This window comes from Amphibalanus amphitrite, unplaced genomic scaffold (assembly GCF_019059575.1).
Source record: "Amphibalanus amphitrite isolate SeventyFive unplaced genomic scaffold, NRLGWU_Aamphi_draft 000359F_arrow, whole genome shotgun sequence".
Lineage (NCBI taxonomy): Eukaryota > Metazoa > Arthropoda > Thecostraca > Balanomorpha > Balanidae > Amphibalanus > Amphibalanus amphitrite.
This window is the reverse complement of record NW_024881853.1, coordinates 530,763-548,812: the sequence shown is the minus strand read 5'-3', so window position 1 is coordinate 548,812 and position 18,050 is coordinate 530,763. Positions and strand designations below refer to the sequence as shown.

Genomic DNA, 18,050 nt, shown 5'->3' with positions numbered 1-18,050 from the left:
ATGGCGTCAGCTGTATATAGCAGCGAATCAGGAGTTCACTGGATCTTTTGCCGAGATTGCTGACGACAGGTGGATGCTGGTGTGGTTTATCCTAGCGCTGCCATTACACCGTAAATGCCACACATGTGACATACATAACTATTCAAACTGACTGCCAGGTCGAAAATGGAAAGGTCATCTTGTGACTTCGTCCTTTATTGTTTCTGTGCTTCGGAGTCGGACCTTACGGACCAAAGCGCATCATAGCAGGGGGCTGAGACCACGCGGCGCTGTGCTTATGCATTGCTTACCTATATATAAAGTAAAAGGAGACGAGCACTGTGCGGGCATTTGTGTTTTATTTTTCATCGTTTTCTTTTTGTTCATTAATTTGCTCGTTATTTTTTTATCGTCCATTGGAAGACCAAACTTGACGAGTCAAATCTCTGGTCCTTTATCTTCCACTTAAGCCCGCCGCCCGTCTTTGCCTCTGTCTCCGTCTGTGAGACAGACTCCTTTTATCATTTCCGTGGCGTTTGATCTGGTGCGCTAGTGGTCTCGGGTCTCTGCCGGCCGCCTGGGAGGACCCTCAGCGCTGGTAATTGGTCCACAGGAGCCGATAGTTCCGGCCGCTGGAGAGCAGAGGTGTGCCATCACTATGGCGACCGACCGTACCCCTCCCCTTCCTGTCATCTCTCTTCCAACTCTCCGGTGGAGCTCCTCGCGCCGCTCCTCCAACGCTTCAATTCATATCTCCCGAAGAACGGTTGTGTACGTTGGGCCAATGCAGATGAACGGTCGGTTTGATACGCTGGGGATTGGTGAAGTCAAATACCGCTGGAGGTAGTCCTGGTTTGACAGGAGTGCCGCTATGACGTCTAAATCTGTCACGTCCTGTCACAGCTCAGGGTGGCAAAAAAGTCAGCGATCTATATCAGGGAACACCGGGCTATGTGAATGTAAAATGCCGAGATCCAGCCTAGAAAATCATTAGTGAAGTACATTCTAGTCCCGAATAAAGACAACGGAAAAAGTGACCAACGCTTCGTAAAACTCGCAGTCATTGAGCTTGTTCATCTGGAAATCCGATGAAAGATCGAGTTAGGGACTCAAGACTAGAAGATTCGAATAAAATGAAATCAATAAAATAAGTATATCCAAATGAAAAAGGTGAGTAATGGAAGTTCTGAGAGGTGACGAGAGAGAGAGAGAGAGAGAGAGAGAGAGAGAGAGAGAGAGAGAGAGAGAGGGAGAGAGAGAGGGGGAGAGAGATAGAGAGAGAGAGAGAGAGAGAGAGAGAAGAGAGAGAGAGAGAGAGAGAGAGAGAGGAGAGAGAGAGAGAGAGAGAGAGAGAGAGAGAGAGAGAGAGAGAGAGAGAGAGAGAGAGAGAGAGAGAGAGAGAGAGAGAGAGAGAGAGAGAGAGAGAGAGAGAGAGAGAGAGAGAGAGAGAGAGAGAGAGAGAGAGAGAGAGAGAGAGAGAGAGAGAGAGAGAGAGAGAAGACGGACGGAAAGTGGAAGAGAAAGAAAGGAGAAAGTGTGGGTTGGAACTAAGGAAGGGCGGGCACAGGTTAGCCGTTGCGTCCGGTCGCGCGCGGTGTGACGGCGCCGGACGATCCCCCTCCCCTCTCCCTCCTCTCCCGCTCTCCCTGCGGCAGGAAGTGACGGATCACCGGCCCCTCTGCACCCTGGGAGCAGTGGCTGACCCGACGGAGCCATGGAGCCGGCCGGCGCACCTTTGTGTGCAAACGAGCCGCGGCCATACCACACCACCTGAGAGCGCACCGTGCAGCGCCGGCTGGGAGAGGAGACCGAACGGCCGACGGGTCAGCCAGAGACCGCGCCAGTCGCCGACTGCACTCCCATACGATCATACCACTGATCATGGTGTAGATGCAGAGGAAGCTCGCATAATGGTTGAGTTGAAGTCTGAAGAACCGAAGACGCTCCAATAAGTCTAGTGTTATTTTTTGGGAGAAGGGGAAGGGTCACAGCTGTGAAGCTGTACCTCGCTCTCTGACAGAGCTGCTCCCTGCCCCTCCCCTTTTAGAGCAGCACCCCTCCCTCTCTGTACGAGCTTCACCCCTTCCCACCGCTGTTACGCGAGCTCCCTCCCCCTCCTCCTCTCCCAGCCGCCGCCGCTGTTACGAGCAGCCCGCCCCGGCTACCGTTGCCGCCGGTATGGTTTATGACCGTGCCGTATCGGAGCTGCGGTTTTTGTCGACTGACGACGGTGCGAGGACGGAAAGACGGCGGTGGGGGCGGAGGGAAGGCGTTGCTGGTGGTGGTGGTGACTGGTGACTGCTGGTGACTGTTAGTGACTTCTGCCTACTGGAGGTGATAGCTCAACCAGTTCAACCTTTGAGTCTCGGGCTACAGTACGGAGGCTGCAGGGCCTTCGCAGTCTGTTTTCGTGAAATGTTGATTCCTGTCTCCTTGACAGTCGCTTTATGTGACCTTTGTAACCCCGATAGGCGAAAGCAGACACATCAGTGTATGGATATCGTTTGATTCATTATTAGCCTCTGGCACAAACAGTCGGTACATACATCTGGAAACAACAGCGGCGGCTCGGTGGCCGCCATCACAATCACATCACACAGTGCCGCCCGCTGCGGCCGGAGGTCCTCGGGTGCGGCCACCGGTCAGTCCGCGACCCGACCCGCTCTGCTCATCTCAGCGCGACAGGGCAGCGCTAACTCTCAGCGGCACACGGCGCGGCAGCACAGAACATCACATGTCTGTGCCCGGACAGCCGCTGGTAACGGTCAGTGACACACCGTGCAATGGACAGGGTGCCAGGCACTTGGTGGGGCAGACGGAGCGGCGACACCCCGTACAGGGCGCGCCGCGCGCCGGCGACTAGAATGACGGGCGGCGTCACAGCGACCGCGTCCACACGTGCGCACACATGGTAACGCGGCACACGTGACGTCATTATAACGTCACTATCGGCGCGGTCAGTGCACGTACTGGTTGTGCGCGGCGTAGTGTTGTGCGTCCACGATGACACTCGTATAGGCGGGCTGCGAGTAGGGGCAGTACTCCTTGGATGGGTTATTGTTGAGCGCCGTCTGCTCGGTCATCTGCTGCAGCTCGCCGCCGGTCTTGCCGTACCCAAACACCTCCTGACTGCGGTCAAAGCCGTCCACGGGCCGTTCGTACAGCTCCGCCGGCCTCTCATACATCTCTGCCGGCCTCTCGTACATATCAGAGGGCCGTTCGAACGCCTCCGGACCGCGCTCATAGGCCGGGTTGAGCCGCTCAAACGGCGCCGCATGCCGCAGCTCTCCGGAGCGCGCCTGGAAGCCGTACAGCTCGGTAGCCGACGGAGAGCTGCACATGTAGCCCTGATACCCGCCGGCTGCCGGGTAGCCGGTGTAGCCGTGCGGCGCTGCGGCCGGCGCAGCCACCGGCAGCTCCAGCTCCAGCGCGTCCGAGGCGGCGCTGCCGGCGCTGGCGGCTGAGCCGGCGCTGACGGGCCGCGCCGCCGCCGCCGCCGCCGCCTCCACCTCGCCCCGCGCACAGATCACCGAGCCGGCGGAGAGGAAGGCGGCCGGCGGACGCTGCCGGGCCGCCGGTGCCGCCGGCTCGTTACACACCGCCGCCGAGTACCCGTAATTGGCCAAATCGGCGTGCAGCACGAAGCGCGGGTCGGCCGCCTTCGCGGTGGCTGCGGCGCCGTAGCCGGCCGGGTCGGTGTAGCCGGTGTACTGGGTGGCCGGCTCGGCGCTGAAGGTGACCGGCGGGCAGTAGGCGCCGGCTGGGGACCGGTACGGCGGACTGAGGCCGCGGGCCGGAGCCGGCGCCGGAGTCGGCTCCGGACACGGCTCGCCGTTGGTGGAGGAGGCCGTCCGCAGACCGTCCACCTGACTGATGTCGAGCTGCTGGCGCGGCCGCTCCGCGTCACTGCCGACAGAGACGGTGCGCCAGGTCAGGTCAGCGTAGGAGTGGCAGCGAGGGAGAAGAAGCGGGCTGGCTTTAGTGGTACTGTATCGGCATCAGTAGAGCCACAAAGCATTGAGGTGGAGAATGTACTTCATCGATGCAGTGAGGCTGTGGAAAGGTGCTGTGTCGGTGGAGCGGGGCACTGTTTCGGTACAGCGAGGGTCGCGCCCGGCCGGCTGCCGGTTCGCTCTCTATCACTCATCAGTCTCTAGCTCGGTGCGGGAGGCCGGCCGGACGCGACGCCGCTGTCTCTGTGATCAGAGCAGGTGTCGGTGCGCCGATCTTATCACCCTTACCCCCTCACCCGGCCCCTCCCCACGGGTCCGACCCCGACACCGCCGACCTCCGAGCCACCGAGACAGCACGTGCCGCGCGTCACCTGCCACTCACACGGCAGTCACGGCTAGTTTCGTCACACGTAATGTGATGCGTAATGTGTCGAAAGACGTCACATGTTATGTGATGCGTGATGTGTCGAAAGACGTCACAAGTAATATGCTGCGTGATGTGTCGAAAGACGTCACTCGTAATGTGATGTGTGATGTGCCAGAATGCGCACTACGTAATGTGATGTGTAATGTGCCGAAGGGCGTAACTCGTCATACACAATAAACAGACATCCTGTCGCATCGTTTGTCACACTGAAACGTGAAACTGTCACCCAAAACGTTATGATGTGCTCCGTAATTCACCCGACTGATATACGGCTTCAAAATTATCGGCCACAACACATTCGGGACACTAACTACATACGTATACTACACACCATGACACCACGTCAGCCGGCGTCAGCCAACAGTTGCTTTGACGTTTCGATTCAGCACCACATTGACAGCCGACGGTGGATCTGGATTGACCTGAGCCAGGACAACTGACCTGAGCACTTGAGCAGCCAACTAACCTGACCATCGGACCGACCTTAGGAGACGACCGCTGACCTAATCATAAAGGACTGACCTGAGTCGGGACCCAGCTTGAGCAGAGGTCCGACCTGAACCGATAACTGACCTGAGCACATAGTTGACGCTGACGATGCAGTGCGGCCGCGAGGAGCGGCTGTTGTGCACGATGGTGATGTAGCTCTGGAGCCAGATCCAGCCGCCATCCTTGGTCAGAAACCGGTAGTACTTGGTCGTCACCTGGCCCTTGAATAACACTGAAAACGAAATGGAAGCACTACATATGTGGACATGGCTTTATACTCTGATATGTCGGAATGCGGAGAAACTTTGATGTTGAAAGTCACGAAATGTTTGCATCCAGGCACATTATAAACCATATGAGAAACAGACAGATAATAAGTCACATGTCGTTCGTTGGTATTCGCTCCATGGCAAATAAATGCCTGCGTAACGGTTCTCGGCAAGTGCCCTCACCCTGCAGGCTGCAGATGAAGACGTGCAAATTGAGTCAACCCATTTCGTTTCCAGATGACTGCCCCCAGGCCGATCATAACTCACATGTTCTGTGCGCATGCTGCATGTTATGGACATCGTGCGCGTGAATATAGTGGTAGATGGTCTTCTCAATGAGATCCTGCGGCTCATATCCCGTGAGCGCCAGCACTCTGAAATCAATCCGGAATGGCGTCAGGACGAATAGGTAGACACATTCTTCAAGCGATGTAAGTTAGTTGGCAATGGACCTGTTCGGTTCACGGATATCCCATCCGACACTATCGGTGGTCGGTCCTGTAGTCGGCAGCAGTCGTTGGGCCGGCCCTGACCTTCCCATGACCCGCCGGCGGGTGTTGTGTCGTGCCTCGCCGGCCCATATTGCGGCGGTCGGCGAGCCGTGCAGCCAGTCCCCGCGGTCAGCAGTCAGTGTCAGCTGTCGGCTCAGCGCCCACACCCCGGCCGAGGAATTAATCAGCGCCGGCTGCTGACACGCCGCCCCGCTATAATTGCCCACCGCGTCTGACCAGCGTGGGAAAACTGTTTGCTTTGAATCAAACGGAGCTGCGAGGGGCCGGCCGGTGGCGGCACGCAATCCGTGTAATCACTGTTATTGTGATGGCGATACGGGACACAAGTGGCTGCCCCCGGGCCGGCTGATGATAGCTGGCCGAGTAGCGCACAACAGGCGTGCTCGGCGTGCTCAGAGAACGACCAACCGTGCTCCGAGTGGCCGGTTCGCGGTACTCCGCTGCCAAACACCTCCGAACGGCCCTCCGGCAACGGACAACACAATTAGCCGTCCAGCAAACACTCGGCATCGGGCCGACCCGTAAACGGAGTGGTGGGGAGGAATACAGACGGCTGACAGCACGCCGATGTAGGATAAACCTCTACTGACCCACTCCGGACTAACCACCGGAACATTTCAAACAGAGCTCCGACACATATGTCAGACGGTAATCTTCGTGAAAACGATGACATTAAAAATAGCTAAGTTTTTCAAACCCCAAGTACGAGTAAAGACACTACGACGACAGCAGTTTGTCCATTGGCTAATCAAAAACGCAAATGTATGAATCATCCAGGGTACACGAATTCATTTTGTTCAAGAGTATTTCTAAAAATATTTCAAACAAAACTATTTCGATAAATAAAGAAGGTATGACATCAGCTGTCATAACCAAGCACGATCAAATAATTATTTATTCCACACCATCTCGACGCCACTGGCGCTCGCCCTCACCTGGCGTCCAGGAAGATGAGCTTCATGTCGAGGCTGGCGCGGAACATAAACGTGTTGCTGTACATCTTGATCTCGGTGATGGCCGAGGAGGGCAGCGAGTGGCCCACCGCCACCAGGCCGTAGATCTGGTAGCAGCTGCCATATGGCGCGCTGTCCAGACTCATCAGCTTCACCTTGGCATAGCCGCTGCAGTGGATTGCCTGGGAAGACGGCAGGTCACGTCAGTCGGGTCAGGGCAGGTCAGGTTAGTCGGGTCAGGTCAATCTAGTCAGTCAGGTAATGGAGGGGTAGGTTAGTCGGGTCAGGGCTGGGCGATAAGTTCAGGGCAATGCCGTGAAGTTCATTTATGTTGAACATTTCTACGGCGTTAATTTGCTAGACGTTAACCGATAGCGCTGGACATATGCATAATTGCATAGGTATCATGCACGCTGCACAATCCCATTCAAGCCTTACCTTGTATCCCGACGTGGTGAGACCGGCGTTCCGCTTTGCCAGCACACACTTCATTCGTACAATGAAATTGCGCTCCAGCTCGAAGTCTGAAAGACACAAAAAACTGGATCAGCTCGGCTCACGTTTATATCACACCAGCAAATTTGAGAGTAAAATTGTTAGGGAATCGACAGATAAGATTGATTACGAGCTGATATACGCCATGATGTTTGCAAGTTACGCACAACTGACTGGTGCCCACTGCCCACTGGCGAATGGTAGCCTGCCTTACTGCTTGTGCCCGGCGCCTGTCCCACCGACCTGCGCGCGGCTCCTGTCCCACTGCCTACCGACCTGTTCCCGCTCCTGTCCCACTGTCCCACCGACCTGTTCCCGCTCCTGTCCCACTAATCTGTCTCCTGTCCCGCCGACCTGTGACCGGCTCCTGTCCCACTGTCCCAACGACCTATTCCCGGCTCCTGTCTGTCCCACCGACCTGTTCCCGCTCCACTGACCTGTCTCCTGTCCCACTGACCTGTTCCCGCTCCACTGACCTGTCTCCTGTCCCACCGACCTGTTCCCGCTCCACTAACCTGTCTCCTGTCCCACCGACCTGTCTCCTGTCCCAACGACCTGTGTCCACCTCCTGTCTGTCCCACCGACCTATTCCCGCTCCACTGACCTGTCTCCTGTCCCACTGACCTGTTCCCGCTCCACTGACCTGTCTCCTGTCCCACGGGGACGCACTGCGGCTGCATTCCCAGCACGGCCGCCATCTCGCCGTGGTCGTCCGGGTGGATGTACTCGTAAATCACGTTACCAGTCAGCTCCACCTGTGGACGTAAAGGATCCGTACAATGTGATGAAAATGTCGAGGAAATTCTTTTAAAAAAAAAAACAATGCTGAGGCGAATGGTTTACTATCAATTGGAAAACGATGCATTATTGGGTGTAATTAAACAGTCGTGTATTATCCGACGCTAACTATCACAAGAGCGTTGCGGCAACAATGAACATACGTTTTCAAGAACACTTATCCATACAAAACATAATTTCTCAGCAAAGCCGAGCTCCCCTTGCTACCTGCGGCCTCCTGAAAGAAGCTTCACCTGTCCAATAAAGCATAAAGGTACCCGTCGGAAAGATCGAACCACTCTGGAAAGTCTGAGGTGGTTCGTTTGATCGACTCTGAAGTGGGCTCCGAGTGCCTTTGGCGAGGGGCCGCAGCCCGTCTCTCAGGCATTTATTCTCTTTTGGAACTTAGAGACCTCTTCATTTGAGCCTCATCGGCCGAGAGGAAAATGGGGATGCTATACATTCGTCACTAAATGCTTCAGAAGTGAATAATAAACGATGGCTAAATTATTGCTGGCTGACATTTCATTAGACTAACTGATATTTTTATACATTTTAGGTTATGTCAGGTCAGGTCACTCAACTACACACATCCGAGTACTTTTGTGGGGCCATTCATACACCCAGCAGCAACCGCCCACGGAGTATCGATGATCACCCAGCACCCACGCGTACCCACACAGGGCCGCTCCAGTGGTGTCGTCTCATCACTGTCGTCTGTCGACGGCACGGGGAGGTCGGCCACTCGAGCAGCGTGCCGAGTCGGCGGTTCGGCCCCCTCTGACAGCGGGCGCCCGGCGGCGGCCGGTGCCATCAGTCTCCCAATCTATCGACCGGTTCGTGCGCTCAATGGACCGCTCCTCACAGCGCGACTGTGTCTGTCTGTCTGTCTGTCTGTCTGTCTGTCTGTCTGTCTGTCTGTCTGTCTGTTTGTCTGTCTGTCTGTCTGTCTGTCTGTCTGTCTGTCTGTCTGTCTGTCTGTCTGTCTGTTTGTCTGTCTGTCTGTTTGTCTGTCTGCGGAACTCAGATCCGATATCCCTTCGCTTAGCAGCCCCATCATCACAAACGGCGTCAGCATTAGGGAGAAATCCTGCCGGAACTTTACCGAGTGTGTTTGTTTATGAAAATCAAATGGACGAACTTGTGGTGTCTGTTTTTCATTTCTAAATTGAAATGCATTGATCCAGAAATATGTTCTGCGTCATCCCACGCCCCCTTATGAAATGGATACAAGCATTACCTTTATTCAGCAATAAAAACATTTTCTGCAGATAATTATGTACTATGCCACTGCAGGGGCGTCGCCGACGGGGGGGGGGGGGGTCGGGGGGGTCGTGACCCCCCACTCTTGAAAACTGGGGGTGTCGACCCCCCCCCCACTTTTTGCGATGCTGAGTATGCTTTTTTAGCTTTTATGTCAGTGAAGCAGGCGTCAGCAACACCAACAAATACATCAGATTCAGAATCGCTTCAATAGCTCCATAAAGCCAATTAGCCAATTACCTAAAGTTCAATTAGCTGTGGGCGGGGAACACCAGCACAACAATATTTTTAGTAGCCACCATTCTAGTACCTTTTTATCCCTCAAAGGATTGGACGCGCCAAAACTGCCCCGAGCGTTCGTCTGATCGTTAAAAAAAATGGTCGCAGTCGATTCGTCGGATCAGTACCTAACTACAAAACTACAAACTAGCCTCAGCCCCATGGCTACCGTCACAACTAGCTGTACAGTGCACATGTAGGGGAAAGGGAGTCAGGTGAGACCGTCTCGGGCTTTCGCAAAGAAGTCGCGCAAAAAGGAGCCGATTGCAACGAAACTTCCGATGCGCTCGAGTTAATCACCTACTTAAAAATACATCGATATCCCTGATTCAAATAAAGATGACCTTGGTTCACTTTTCATAACATGCTTTTTATTTAGGTATAGGATAGTTTTTGGAGCTGATTTTGAACTTAGCGCCCATCTGAACATTTAAGAAGTAGTTGTGTTGCTTATACATATGTATAACATGTTAGGAAGCAATCGGTGGTGGTCATCCACTATTAGGTACTGGTTGATCTGACCTGACCTGATCTACCCCAAATGCATGGAGTCATCATCTTCGTTCAAAACTAAGATAACATTCGTAATCAGAACCTCGAAAAACCATCACAAATTACATTCGCAAAGTTCTAGCAGGTCCCGAGTTTCCCTACTTATTGGCGATGACCTGTCCTGAGATGACCCGAAACCTTGTAAATGGGTATCATTGGCTTTCTCTCGTCACGGGCAGCATGCTCTTTTTCCGCAAACCTCTAGATCGATCAGGGGTCGAAAGCATACCTCAGCGTTAGTTTAGTATACGTTATACGTTAGTGACAGGGAACCCACCAATAGAAGGGCTACAGTGAAGCAGAAAACATATTCGATACTCGATAGCTCTTTCAACGCTCTTTCGCTAGCTTCGCGTCAGATTTCATCTCAGGTCTATGTTTTGCCCATAGAAGGCAAACAGCGAACTGGACAGATTCTGCCGAAACATTTGCTTTGCAATAACTTTAGATTCTGTGAATTTGTATGGTATTTACATATGTTGTCTTGTCACCACCGTGTTTATCTCTTTGAGACGCGTCACATGAGTTAAAATTTGACCATTCAGAATTAACGTTAAAACGACCTCAGGTCAACGTTATTGTCCTGATCGAAAAAGGACGTCCTGCTGCATATGAATGGGTCCGTGTTGTTGAGCTGAGCAGTGAACACCTTCCAGGTGCTGTCATCGCTCTACCGCGTCTTCGTCAAAAGTTGTAGAAAAAAATGCTGGTGGCCACCGATGGACATTTCCACTAATGACCTTTCGAGTCATCACTCGCCATAAGTTGCACCCTGTCCCTGGCAATGATGAGCTGATTTGTCATGGCTCCAAAGATATTTTGCGTTTCTGACGAACTTTTTCAAAGCAGGAGGCATTCGTGCTTTTTCTAATTTCTCATTATTTTCTCATGATGAGGTCACGTATTTGACCTGCCTCCAGATCATAGATGTAAATCCTCAGAATCATGAATTGCTGACACGTAGGTATAACCCCATACATTAGGTATACCTACAGTGTATTGAATTTCGAAGTTATGGGAGAAAAGCTACAAGAATGGCGAGACGGGAAAGTTTGATAGAGGTATACCGTATAACTGAACTTGACATGGCGACCTGAACTTAAGTGACCAGTGATAATTTTTACGCAAGTGATGTAGGTAGGTATACCCAGGGGGTGTCGAAGTCTAGTAGGAAAATCTGGCAAATTCCCTGCGTGACGTCACGTCGGGGATGACCGACGGCACCTTGCACTGAAAGATATGGCAGAACGGCTATTTTTGAAAAATGATTAAAAATACTTTTGTGCTGTTATGACGCATAAAACGCTTATCAGCATGTTCCTCATCATGTGATAAAGGCATATCCATGGTCGAAAATAGCTGAGCCCCTCCCAATTTCCAACCACCGACCTCATAAGCAAAGGATGTAAGCGTAATCCTTAAGGGCGACTTTCCTATACATATCCGTACATATGCGTCCTTATGGAAATCGGTAGTGTGGCGATTGGCGACGCGCGCGACATCTGTGTGGCGACCAAGTGGCGACTGTGGCGATACCTGGTGGCTGCTTTTCTGCTGTATGTAGGCATTGGGGTTTTGCCAGATGTGGTTCCTACTGCTACACCACTATGTTGACCCAATACTAGAAAAGTTATTTTGCTTGTAAAAGACAAGCAAATTGAAAGTTGATTTATAAAAGTGCTTATGAATGATTACGAGATAATAATAAAGAAATTTTGACTGAATAATTATTTAAATAATCAACCGTGAAACTATATTCTGGTAGGTAAAGGTTTAGTAGAAATAAGTCCGTGCAACCTTGTATTTAGGGCCTTGGGTATACCTACCTAATAGGTTATACCAAATTTCGCGGCGCTGCGCGCCGATTTGTTACACGCGCACACACACACATACGCACGCACAAAACTGGGAAGTGTGGCAAAAAAAACACCCCTACCCATCGGGTGAAGACTAGAAACCCGACCCCCCCACTCAAAAATCCGTGGCGACGCCCCTGTGCCAGGCATACTTTTAGTAGCATTCGCGCTAGCTAGCAGCTCTAGCGAGCACTGCATCCACCAGAGATAGTTCAGAGACCAGCCACCCATCGCGTGCATCTGTCGTTGGCCACCTCTGCGCCAAATCGCTGACAAATCGACATGTAATGGCTCCATTGTACGGCCGGCACCGAGCCCGGCCACAATTGTATTTACGGCCTCCCGGCGTGGTGTGAACGCGCCTTCATTCAGCCTTTTTCCGACACCTTTTAATCGGTACACCGAATCGCCGCGGCGCCGGGTGTCGGCGATAATCGGCACCGACGCAGGGGGTCGCCGGCGCCGAGAGGGGAGCGGCGCGCACCGTGTCCCGCCCGCCCCGGGCCGGTTTTTACGCGCCGAGCCTGATAGATGGAGGCCGGCGAGGCGGTCAGCGCGGCCGCTCGCATTCTCGGCGCCGCTAAGCCGGCCGAAGCATTGGCGGGCACGGAGCGCCGGCGTCATCAGGGCAGATAGGCGTCATCAGTCGGCCGTCGGCGCCATGGCGTCATTAGCGCGGCGCGGCGGCACGAGCTGCCGGCCGGCGCCGGACGCACCGGACCAAATGGAGCTGAGACACCGGCCGTGGGAAAATGGTACCGATATTGGGGGAATGGGGGACACAAACCGCGAGGTAGCCATCTTATGTTACATAGTGATAGTAAGGATAGTCATTACATATAACAGGAAAGCCAGATCCAGGAAATTCTGCTAGCCTCTTACGTAGCTCAAGGACACTCTTATACCTCAGAATGATTCATTGAATTGACCTTCTATGTAGAAACCAAGGCTGGACACGTAACAAAGAGAGAGCTGTGACGTCGGCGTGTTTCCGAAGGCCGCAGCAGCTGACCGGGCTGACGACGGCGGCCATCTTGTGCCCTGTTGGTGACGTGGCACCGCTCCTTGCTCTCTGCAGGGCAGCGTACAATCCCCAGTGCAGATTCCAGTTTTTTGCCGATGGCGGGGGAGCCCTCCGGCGCCGCACGAATGAAAGTGCCGCCGCGCCGAGAGGAACTCGACAAATGCCGGCCATATTTCAGAACTGCGCGGCCGGCGCCGGCGGCGCTCAGCCGTCTGTTTCGTCATAAATCGACGCCGGCGTCTGGTGGTGTTGGTGCAGCGGGCGGCCGCGCCGCTCCAGCGCCCGCCGGTACCGGTGTGCCGCCGGAAACTCAGCCTCCGCGCCGGACCCGGGCGGGGCGCCGCGGAGGGAGGGAGGGGAGGGGAGGGGCGCCGGCGACACGCCGTCTGGGAGGCCGCCGGCGCCCCGCTGTGTCCTGGTAAACGGCCGGTAGTCGCCGGTAACCCGAGCCGACCACTGGCAAACAGTGGCCGCCCGGACCGGCGACAAACAGCCCACCGATCGGGCCGGCTCCGACCGGGGCAGGGCGCGTGCCCGCTCCCCAGCGCGACAACATGAGGGCGCGGCGCTCCGACCCCAGTCCCTCTCTGACACAGGTAGGAACGGGCAGGACTGACCCGTCTGGGACTATCGCCGCCCGTCGCCCGCCGGTCGAACCCAGGCTAATCCTGTGACTGATGAGCCATCGGCTCTGAATGGGGCCGCCAATCGACACTGGGCGAGGGCCAGAGTCCGGAGTCCCCGATAACTGGAATCAGCCAGAGTCACCGCTGGCCGGAGTAGCCCGATCACCGTCTTCCGGACCGACTTTTCATCTGATGTCCTCAAGGAATGCAAGGAAGGAACGGGCATTACATCCAAGAAATTCATACAAATATTCCCGACATCTATTGGGATTCACAATATTGGGCATCGCAAAAGGCAATAACACGTTAATAACACCTTCATACAATAAATTATTAACATCACTCCCCCCAAAAAAACGTATTGCTGCATTCCTAAGACCAGCATGCTGTTATTTACAATTTCAATCAACCCGCGACATTCATTGAGTCTACATTTCGTTGATTTGATCTCCATCAGCCACTCTGTGGGTCGGAATCTGTGCGTTCAGTCACGCACTGAAGCGGTCGGTGACCGCTACGCTAACTGACCTGCGACAATCCCAGGTGCACGGAGGCCGTCTCGGAGATGTAGATGACCTTGCCGTCCGAGGCCACGATAAAGATGAACCCCTCCAGAGTCTGCAACATCACCGTGACCCAGCGGAGCGCCGTCAGTCGCGAGTGATTACTGAGCACGGCTCGGTGAGTCGGAGGATGCCTGTGCAAACTTATAGGATTGGCGCAATAGTGCTGCGACAAACAAGCCCTTTTCCACATAAAGTTAGTGCGATTAAATGTAATTATTGTAATGAAGCTGGTATGAATGCTATTAGCTATACATAGTTCATCATAAACACCCGACGATAGCAGTTGGTAGGTATATTTATGTGCAAATATCATAACGATTTGCATATATCGTTTTTCACACATTGAAACAGTGCGCTTCATTCACTTGCCTGTAGGAGAAGTGAGCCGAGCTCTTTGATTCGGCTCTCAGACTCGTGCGAGCCCCAGGCGATTCCAAGACCTGGCGGCAGAGAGCAGACAGTTAGGTACACGGCCAGCGCACGTACGACACAAACGTGTCTGGAGACATTGAGTGCATTAGGTGGAAGATGCAACTTATATCCGGTCGAAACATGATTATGAAAAACGAAGCCCGAGAATACATAATAAGTCCGTTACACTGATCAGTGTAGTGAACGGTAACAAGCCAGCATAATTATTGTGAATGGGACTGCAAGAGCAAGTTGGCGCATGTCGTGGGCGGCCGGGTTGCCAGATGAAACTGAACCTCTCTCTCTCACCGTCTCACGGGGTGAGTGTGTGCCGGATTTGCCAGGGAGAATGGTGGGAACGGAACTCGACACCGCGGTGCTCGGAGACGGAAGCAGTTGGCAGGCTGGCAGCGCCGCCGGCAGCCGGGTCACCATGCCGGTCAGAGTGGTCACTGTGGCTCTGTGTTATACTCGTATAGTGAGCGGCATCTAGTGCGGAGCTTTATGAATGCCTGCATCAAAGCCCTATGGATGAGAAGGAAGTTAGAAGTGTCTGTAAATTGAACACGTGGCGGTGGAAAGAAAACTCTTGATAAGTTTTATGAAGAAATTCATAATGTAAGGGTATCCCGGATTGAACTAGCCGATGCTGAAGTAAAGTCACAAACTGACAAACATCAGTTCATTTTCATCATGCTATTCAAAAGCCCCGCAACTGAGAATCCTATGTCACTCGGGCACGTGTGACGGTTCACGCATTATATTTCCATGTGACCCCATCCCCGTTCCCTGCAGCACCCGTCAGACGCCCCCTCCCCCACACCCTCCCCGGTCCCCTCCCCGTGACACCTGGTGACACGAACCCCTTTGTCGGTCGCCAATGGGCCGTGCCTCCCGTGCTAAATAACCGCGACGCCACCTTCAAGAGCCCGCCGCCCCTCCCCTCACCGCTCCCCGTCTCACAGTTCACAGGCGGCACGTCTGTAAGAGGACCGTGGTATGGACACAGTTCAGCGCCTCTGTCGATGGACCTGAATCGGCGCACCGGTCCGTGGAACGGCCCAGACGCGTGGTAAAAAGGAGCGTGCGCTCGTGTACCTTGAGTCCGTGCCAGTGGCGTCAATGAAGACATGGTCACAGTAACAGCGCGCGGCTGTCGGTGCTCTCTCCTCCAGCAAGGGCCCGTTTCAGGACCGCACGGCCCCAGTGCCGCCGGCGGAAACAGCGGCCCAAGCAGGTCAAGAATGGCGGCAAAAAAGGCGGCGGCGGCGGCGCAGGAGTAGCGGGGTGGGGGTGGGGTGGTTGTCGTATCGATCATCGGTGTTTGGGGAGCTGTCGGCGCCTTGTTGGTTCAGTCTGTCCGAGACGCGGAGCGGCACCCGATTACAGACAGCAACAGGCGGCACTGGCGGCCCGAGCAGAACCACAGAAGCGGCGGCTGATCGCAACACGAACAATGCGTGCTCGTTGTCGGAGAGAAACTAATATAAAATATGCTTACAACACTGTCGCAAAATGTAGGAAAATGATTCATTTTGGACAATAGAAGGAAAGCTACCATCTTCAATTTTTTTTTTTGTTCAGCCATCTACAATCTTACCTACCCATCTATTGGGTAACATTTGATTCAGCATTGGTAGGCCCGCCAACAGTTATGCCAAGCATACCGTCAAATGATAACTCAACGGGCCGTAGAAAACACAGACGCTGTCGATTGTAAGTTGTAACCCCTCGTTCTAGTGTTTTCTTTGATTCTTTGTCTGAACGGTAGATGACCACTGCACATTCCCGCGCCGGCGGTACCGCGGCACAGCATCATTGCAGGCGCTAACCTATGGCGCCATCTAGCGACTGATATATCACAGTGCAGCGGCATCGCCCCGCCCCGCTGCACTGTCTGTCCAATCCCTCCCCATCCTGCCGCCCCGCAACCGGGGAACCCTATACCGAGTGCCACCCAGGCCTGTCCGCACCTCCGGCCAGCCCGACCACCGCCGCCGCTCACGACTGTACCCCTCCCGTCCGTGACCCATTGAAGTGGCGGCGGCGTGGGACCATTTACATGCCACCAAACAGCCGTGACTCCGGGCCAATGTTGGGTCGCCGCCGCGCTCTGTGCTGCCGACACCCTGCCGAGCCGCGAACGCCGCCCGTTCCGCGCCGCATTGGCCGCCCGTTCCGCGCCGGGATGTGGTTTACAAATGAGTCTCTGTTGACTTTATAGCCGTGCAAACAGCGGAGGGTGTCGGCGCGGCGGCCGGCCGACACCTCGGCGGCCCGGCAATCAGCTGATGGCATCGATCAGCTGACGGTGGAGAGTGAATGCGTCACTCGTTTGACCAGTGACGTGTGTCAGCGGGTCAGGCACGAACTGAGGCTAAAGATCATTCATCGTGCTAACTATGTGACTCCGCCCACCATTCAAGTGGCATTCATTCAAACGCAATCTTGGGCTGACGTTCAGGGATTTAGCCGTGGAATGACCGTGGGTGTTTTGTTTAATTTTACAAAATATGTGCAATTTGTAGCATTTTCTGATGAAGAACATCTTATCACTTTTGCATTATATTGCAATCTTAGCATAGATATGCCGACCAATAAATAAGACAATTGCCTAATCAATATCCCTGACATCTAACCTTCAGTTAAATCTGAGCTTTACATCAACCAGAAAATGACACACCTCAAACCCTAGTCCGTTTAGCAGCGCCGCGGACTGCGGCAGGCCGTCCTGGATCGGGCCATTTCACCTCCATCAGGTGGGCTAGACGCCTGCACGGCCAGCGCGAGCGAGCGGTGACTGTGCTAGTAGTGGGCAGTGGCTGCGACGGTGGCAGCGGACGTTGGCTGCGGCGGCGGCCGCCGGCGCGCCGTGTTTGCCGATGGCCGGCCGGCGCGCTGTTTGTTTGTGCTGCCGCCGCCGTCCGCCATTGTGACCGCTCCTCTCTCCGGGCGGAGTCCGCCCAGCTCTGCCGGCTCGTGCCGTGCCGGCGCACAACGCGCGGCGCGTGGTCGGCGCGGCGGCCGGTCGCCGCTGTTTGTTGGTGTAGGACAGAGGTGGGATCGGCCGGTATTTGGCCACCTCCGATCGGCAGCCACCTGTATCAACAGCCCTCCCTCGGACTCGGCGCGCGGCGCCCGGGGCTGAGCAGAGCCCGGGTCCCTCAGGGTAGCCTCTCCGGGCGGTGTCCCCGCCACCGCGGTAAAACAGAGCGCACTGAGCCGAGAGCGCTCCAGCTCTGAGCTCGCCCTGTCCGTGTCAACAGAGTCGGCAGAGGGAGGAACGCAGGGCTGACACGGCACGTGACCTGGACGCTGGAACAACAGTCGGCAGAGTGGAGAGGGTGGGAGAGGAGAGAGGGGCGCTGTCAGGCTCTGTGAGCGGTCCCCGTAATGAGGATTAACACGCTCGCGCTCATCGACGCGGATATGACGGTGGATTCAGCACTGCACTGATACCATTCCGGTGTTGGAGTGTCCAAAATTGCTACCAGGGAACTATTTCAGCCAATTCAAATATTTGTTTCTGATAAAAGAAATATTGGCGGTATCAGTAAAGCTATGTAGCAATAACGCTAGAATTGCAGTTAAAAAAAAAACAATGTCAACAACTGAATAA

At 54.5% G+C, this 18,050-nt stretch overlaps 1 protein-coding gene across 1 annotated transcript in view; it reads right to left on the bottom strand.

Moving 5' to 3' along the window:
• Positions 1-2,471: 2,471 nt before the first annotated feature.
• The window catches only part of LOC122389462 (single-minded homolog 2-like), a 33,865-nt gene continuing 18,286 nt past the window's right edge, over positions 2,472-18,050 (bottom strand). Inside the window, exons 3-10 of the mRNA XM_043381563.1 lie at positions 14,390-14,460; positions 13,983-14,072; positions 7,721-7,832; positions 7,021-7,106; positions 6,565-6,764; positions 5,385-5,491; positions 4,933-5,080; positions 2,472-3,885 (exon numbers count right to left, since the gene is read on the bottom strand). Of these exons, the coding sequence (XP_043237498.1) occupies positions 2,937-3,885; positions 4,933-5,080; positions 5,385-5,491; positions 6,565-6,764; positions 7,021-7,106; positions 7,721-7,832; positions 13,983-14,072; positions 14,390-14,460 (1,763 nt within the window). The 3' untranslated portion in view covers positions 2,472-2,936. The remainder of the gene's footprint in view (positions 3,886-4,932; positions 5,081-5,384; positions 5,492-6,564; positions 6,765-7,020; positions 7,107-7,720; positions 7,833-13,982; positions 14,073-14,389; positions 14,461-18,050) is intronic.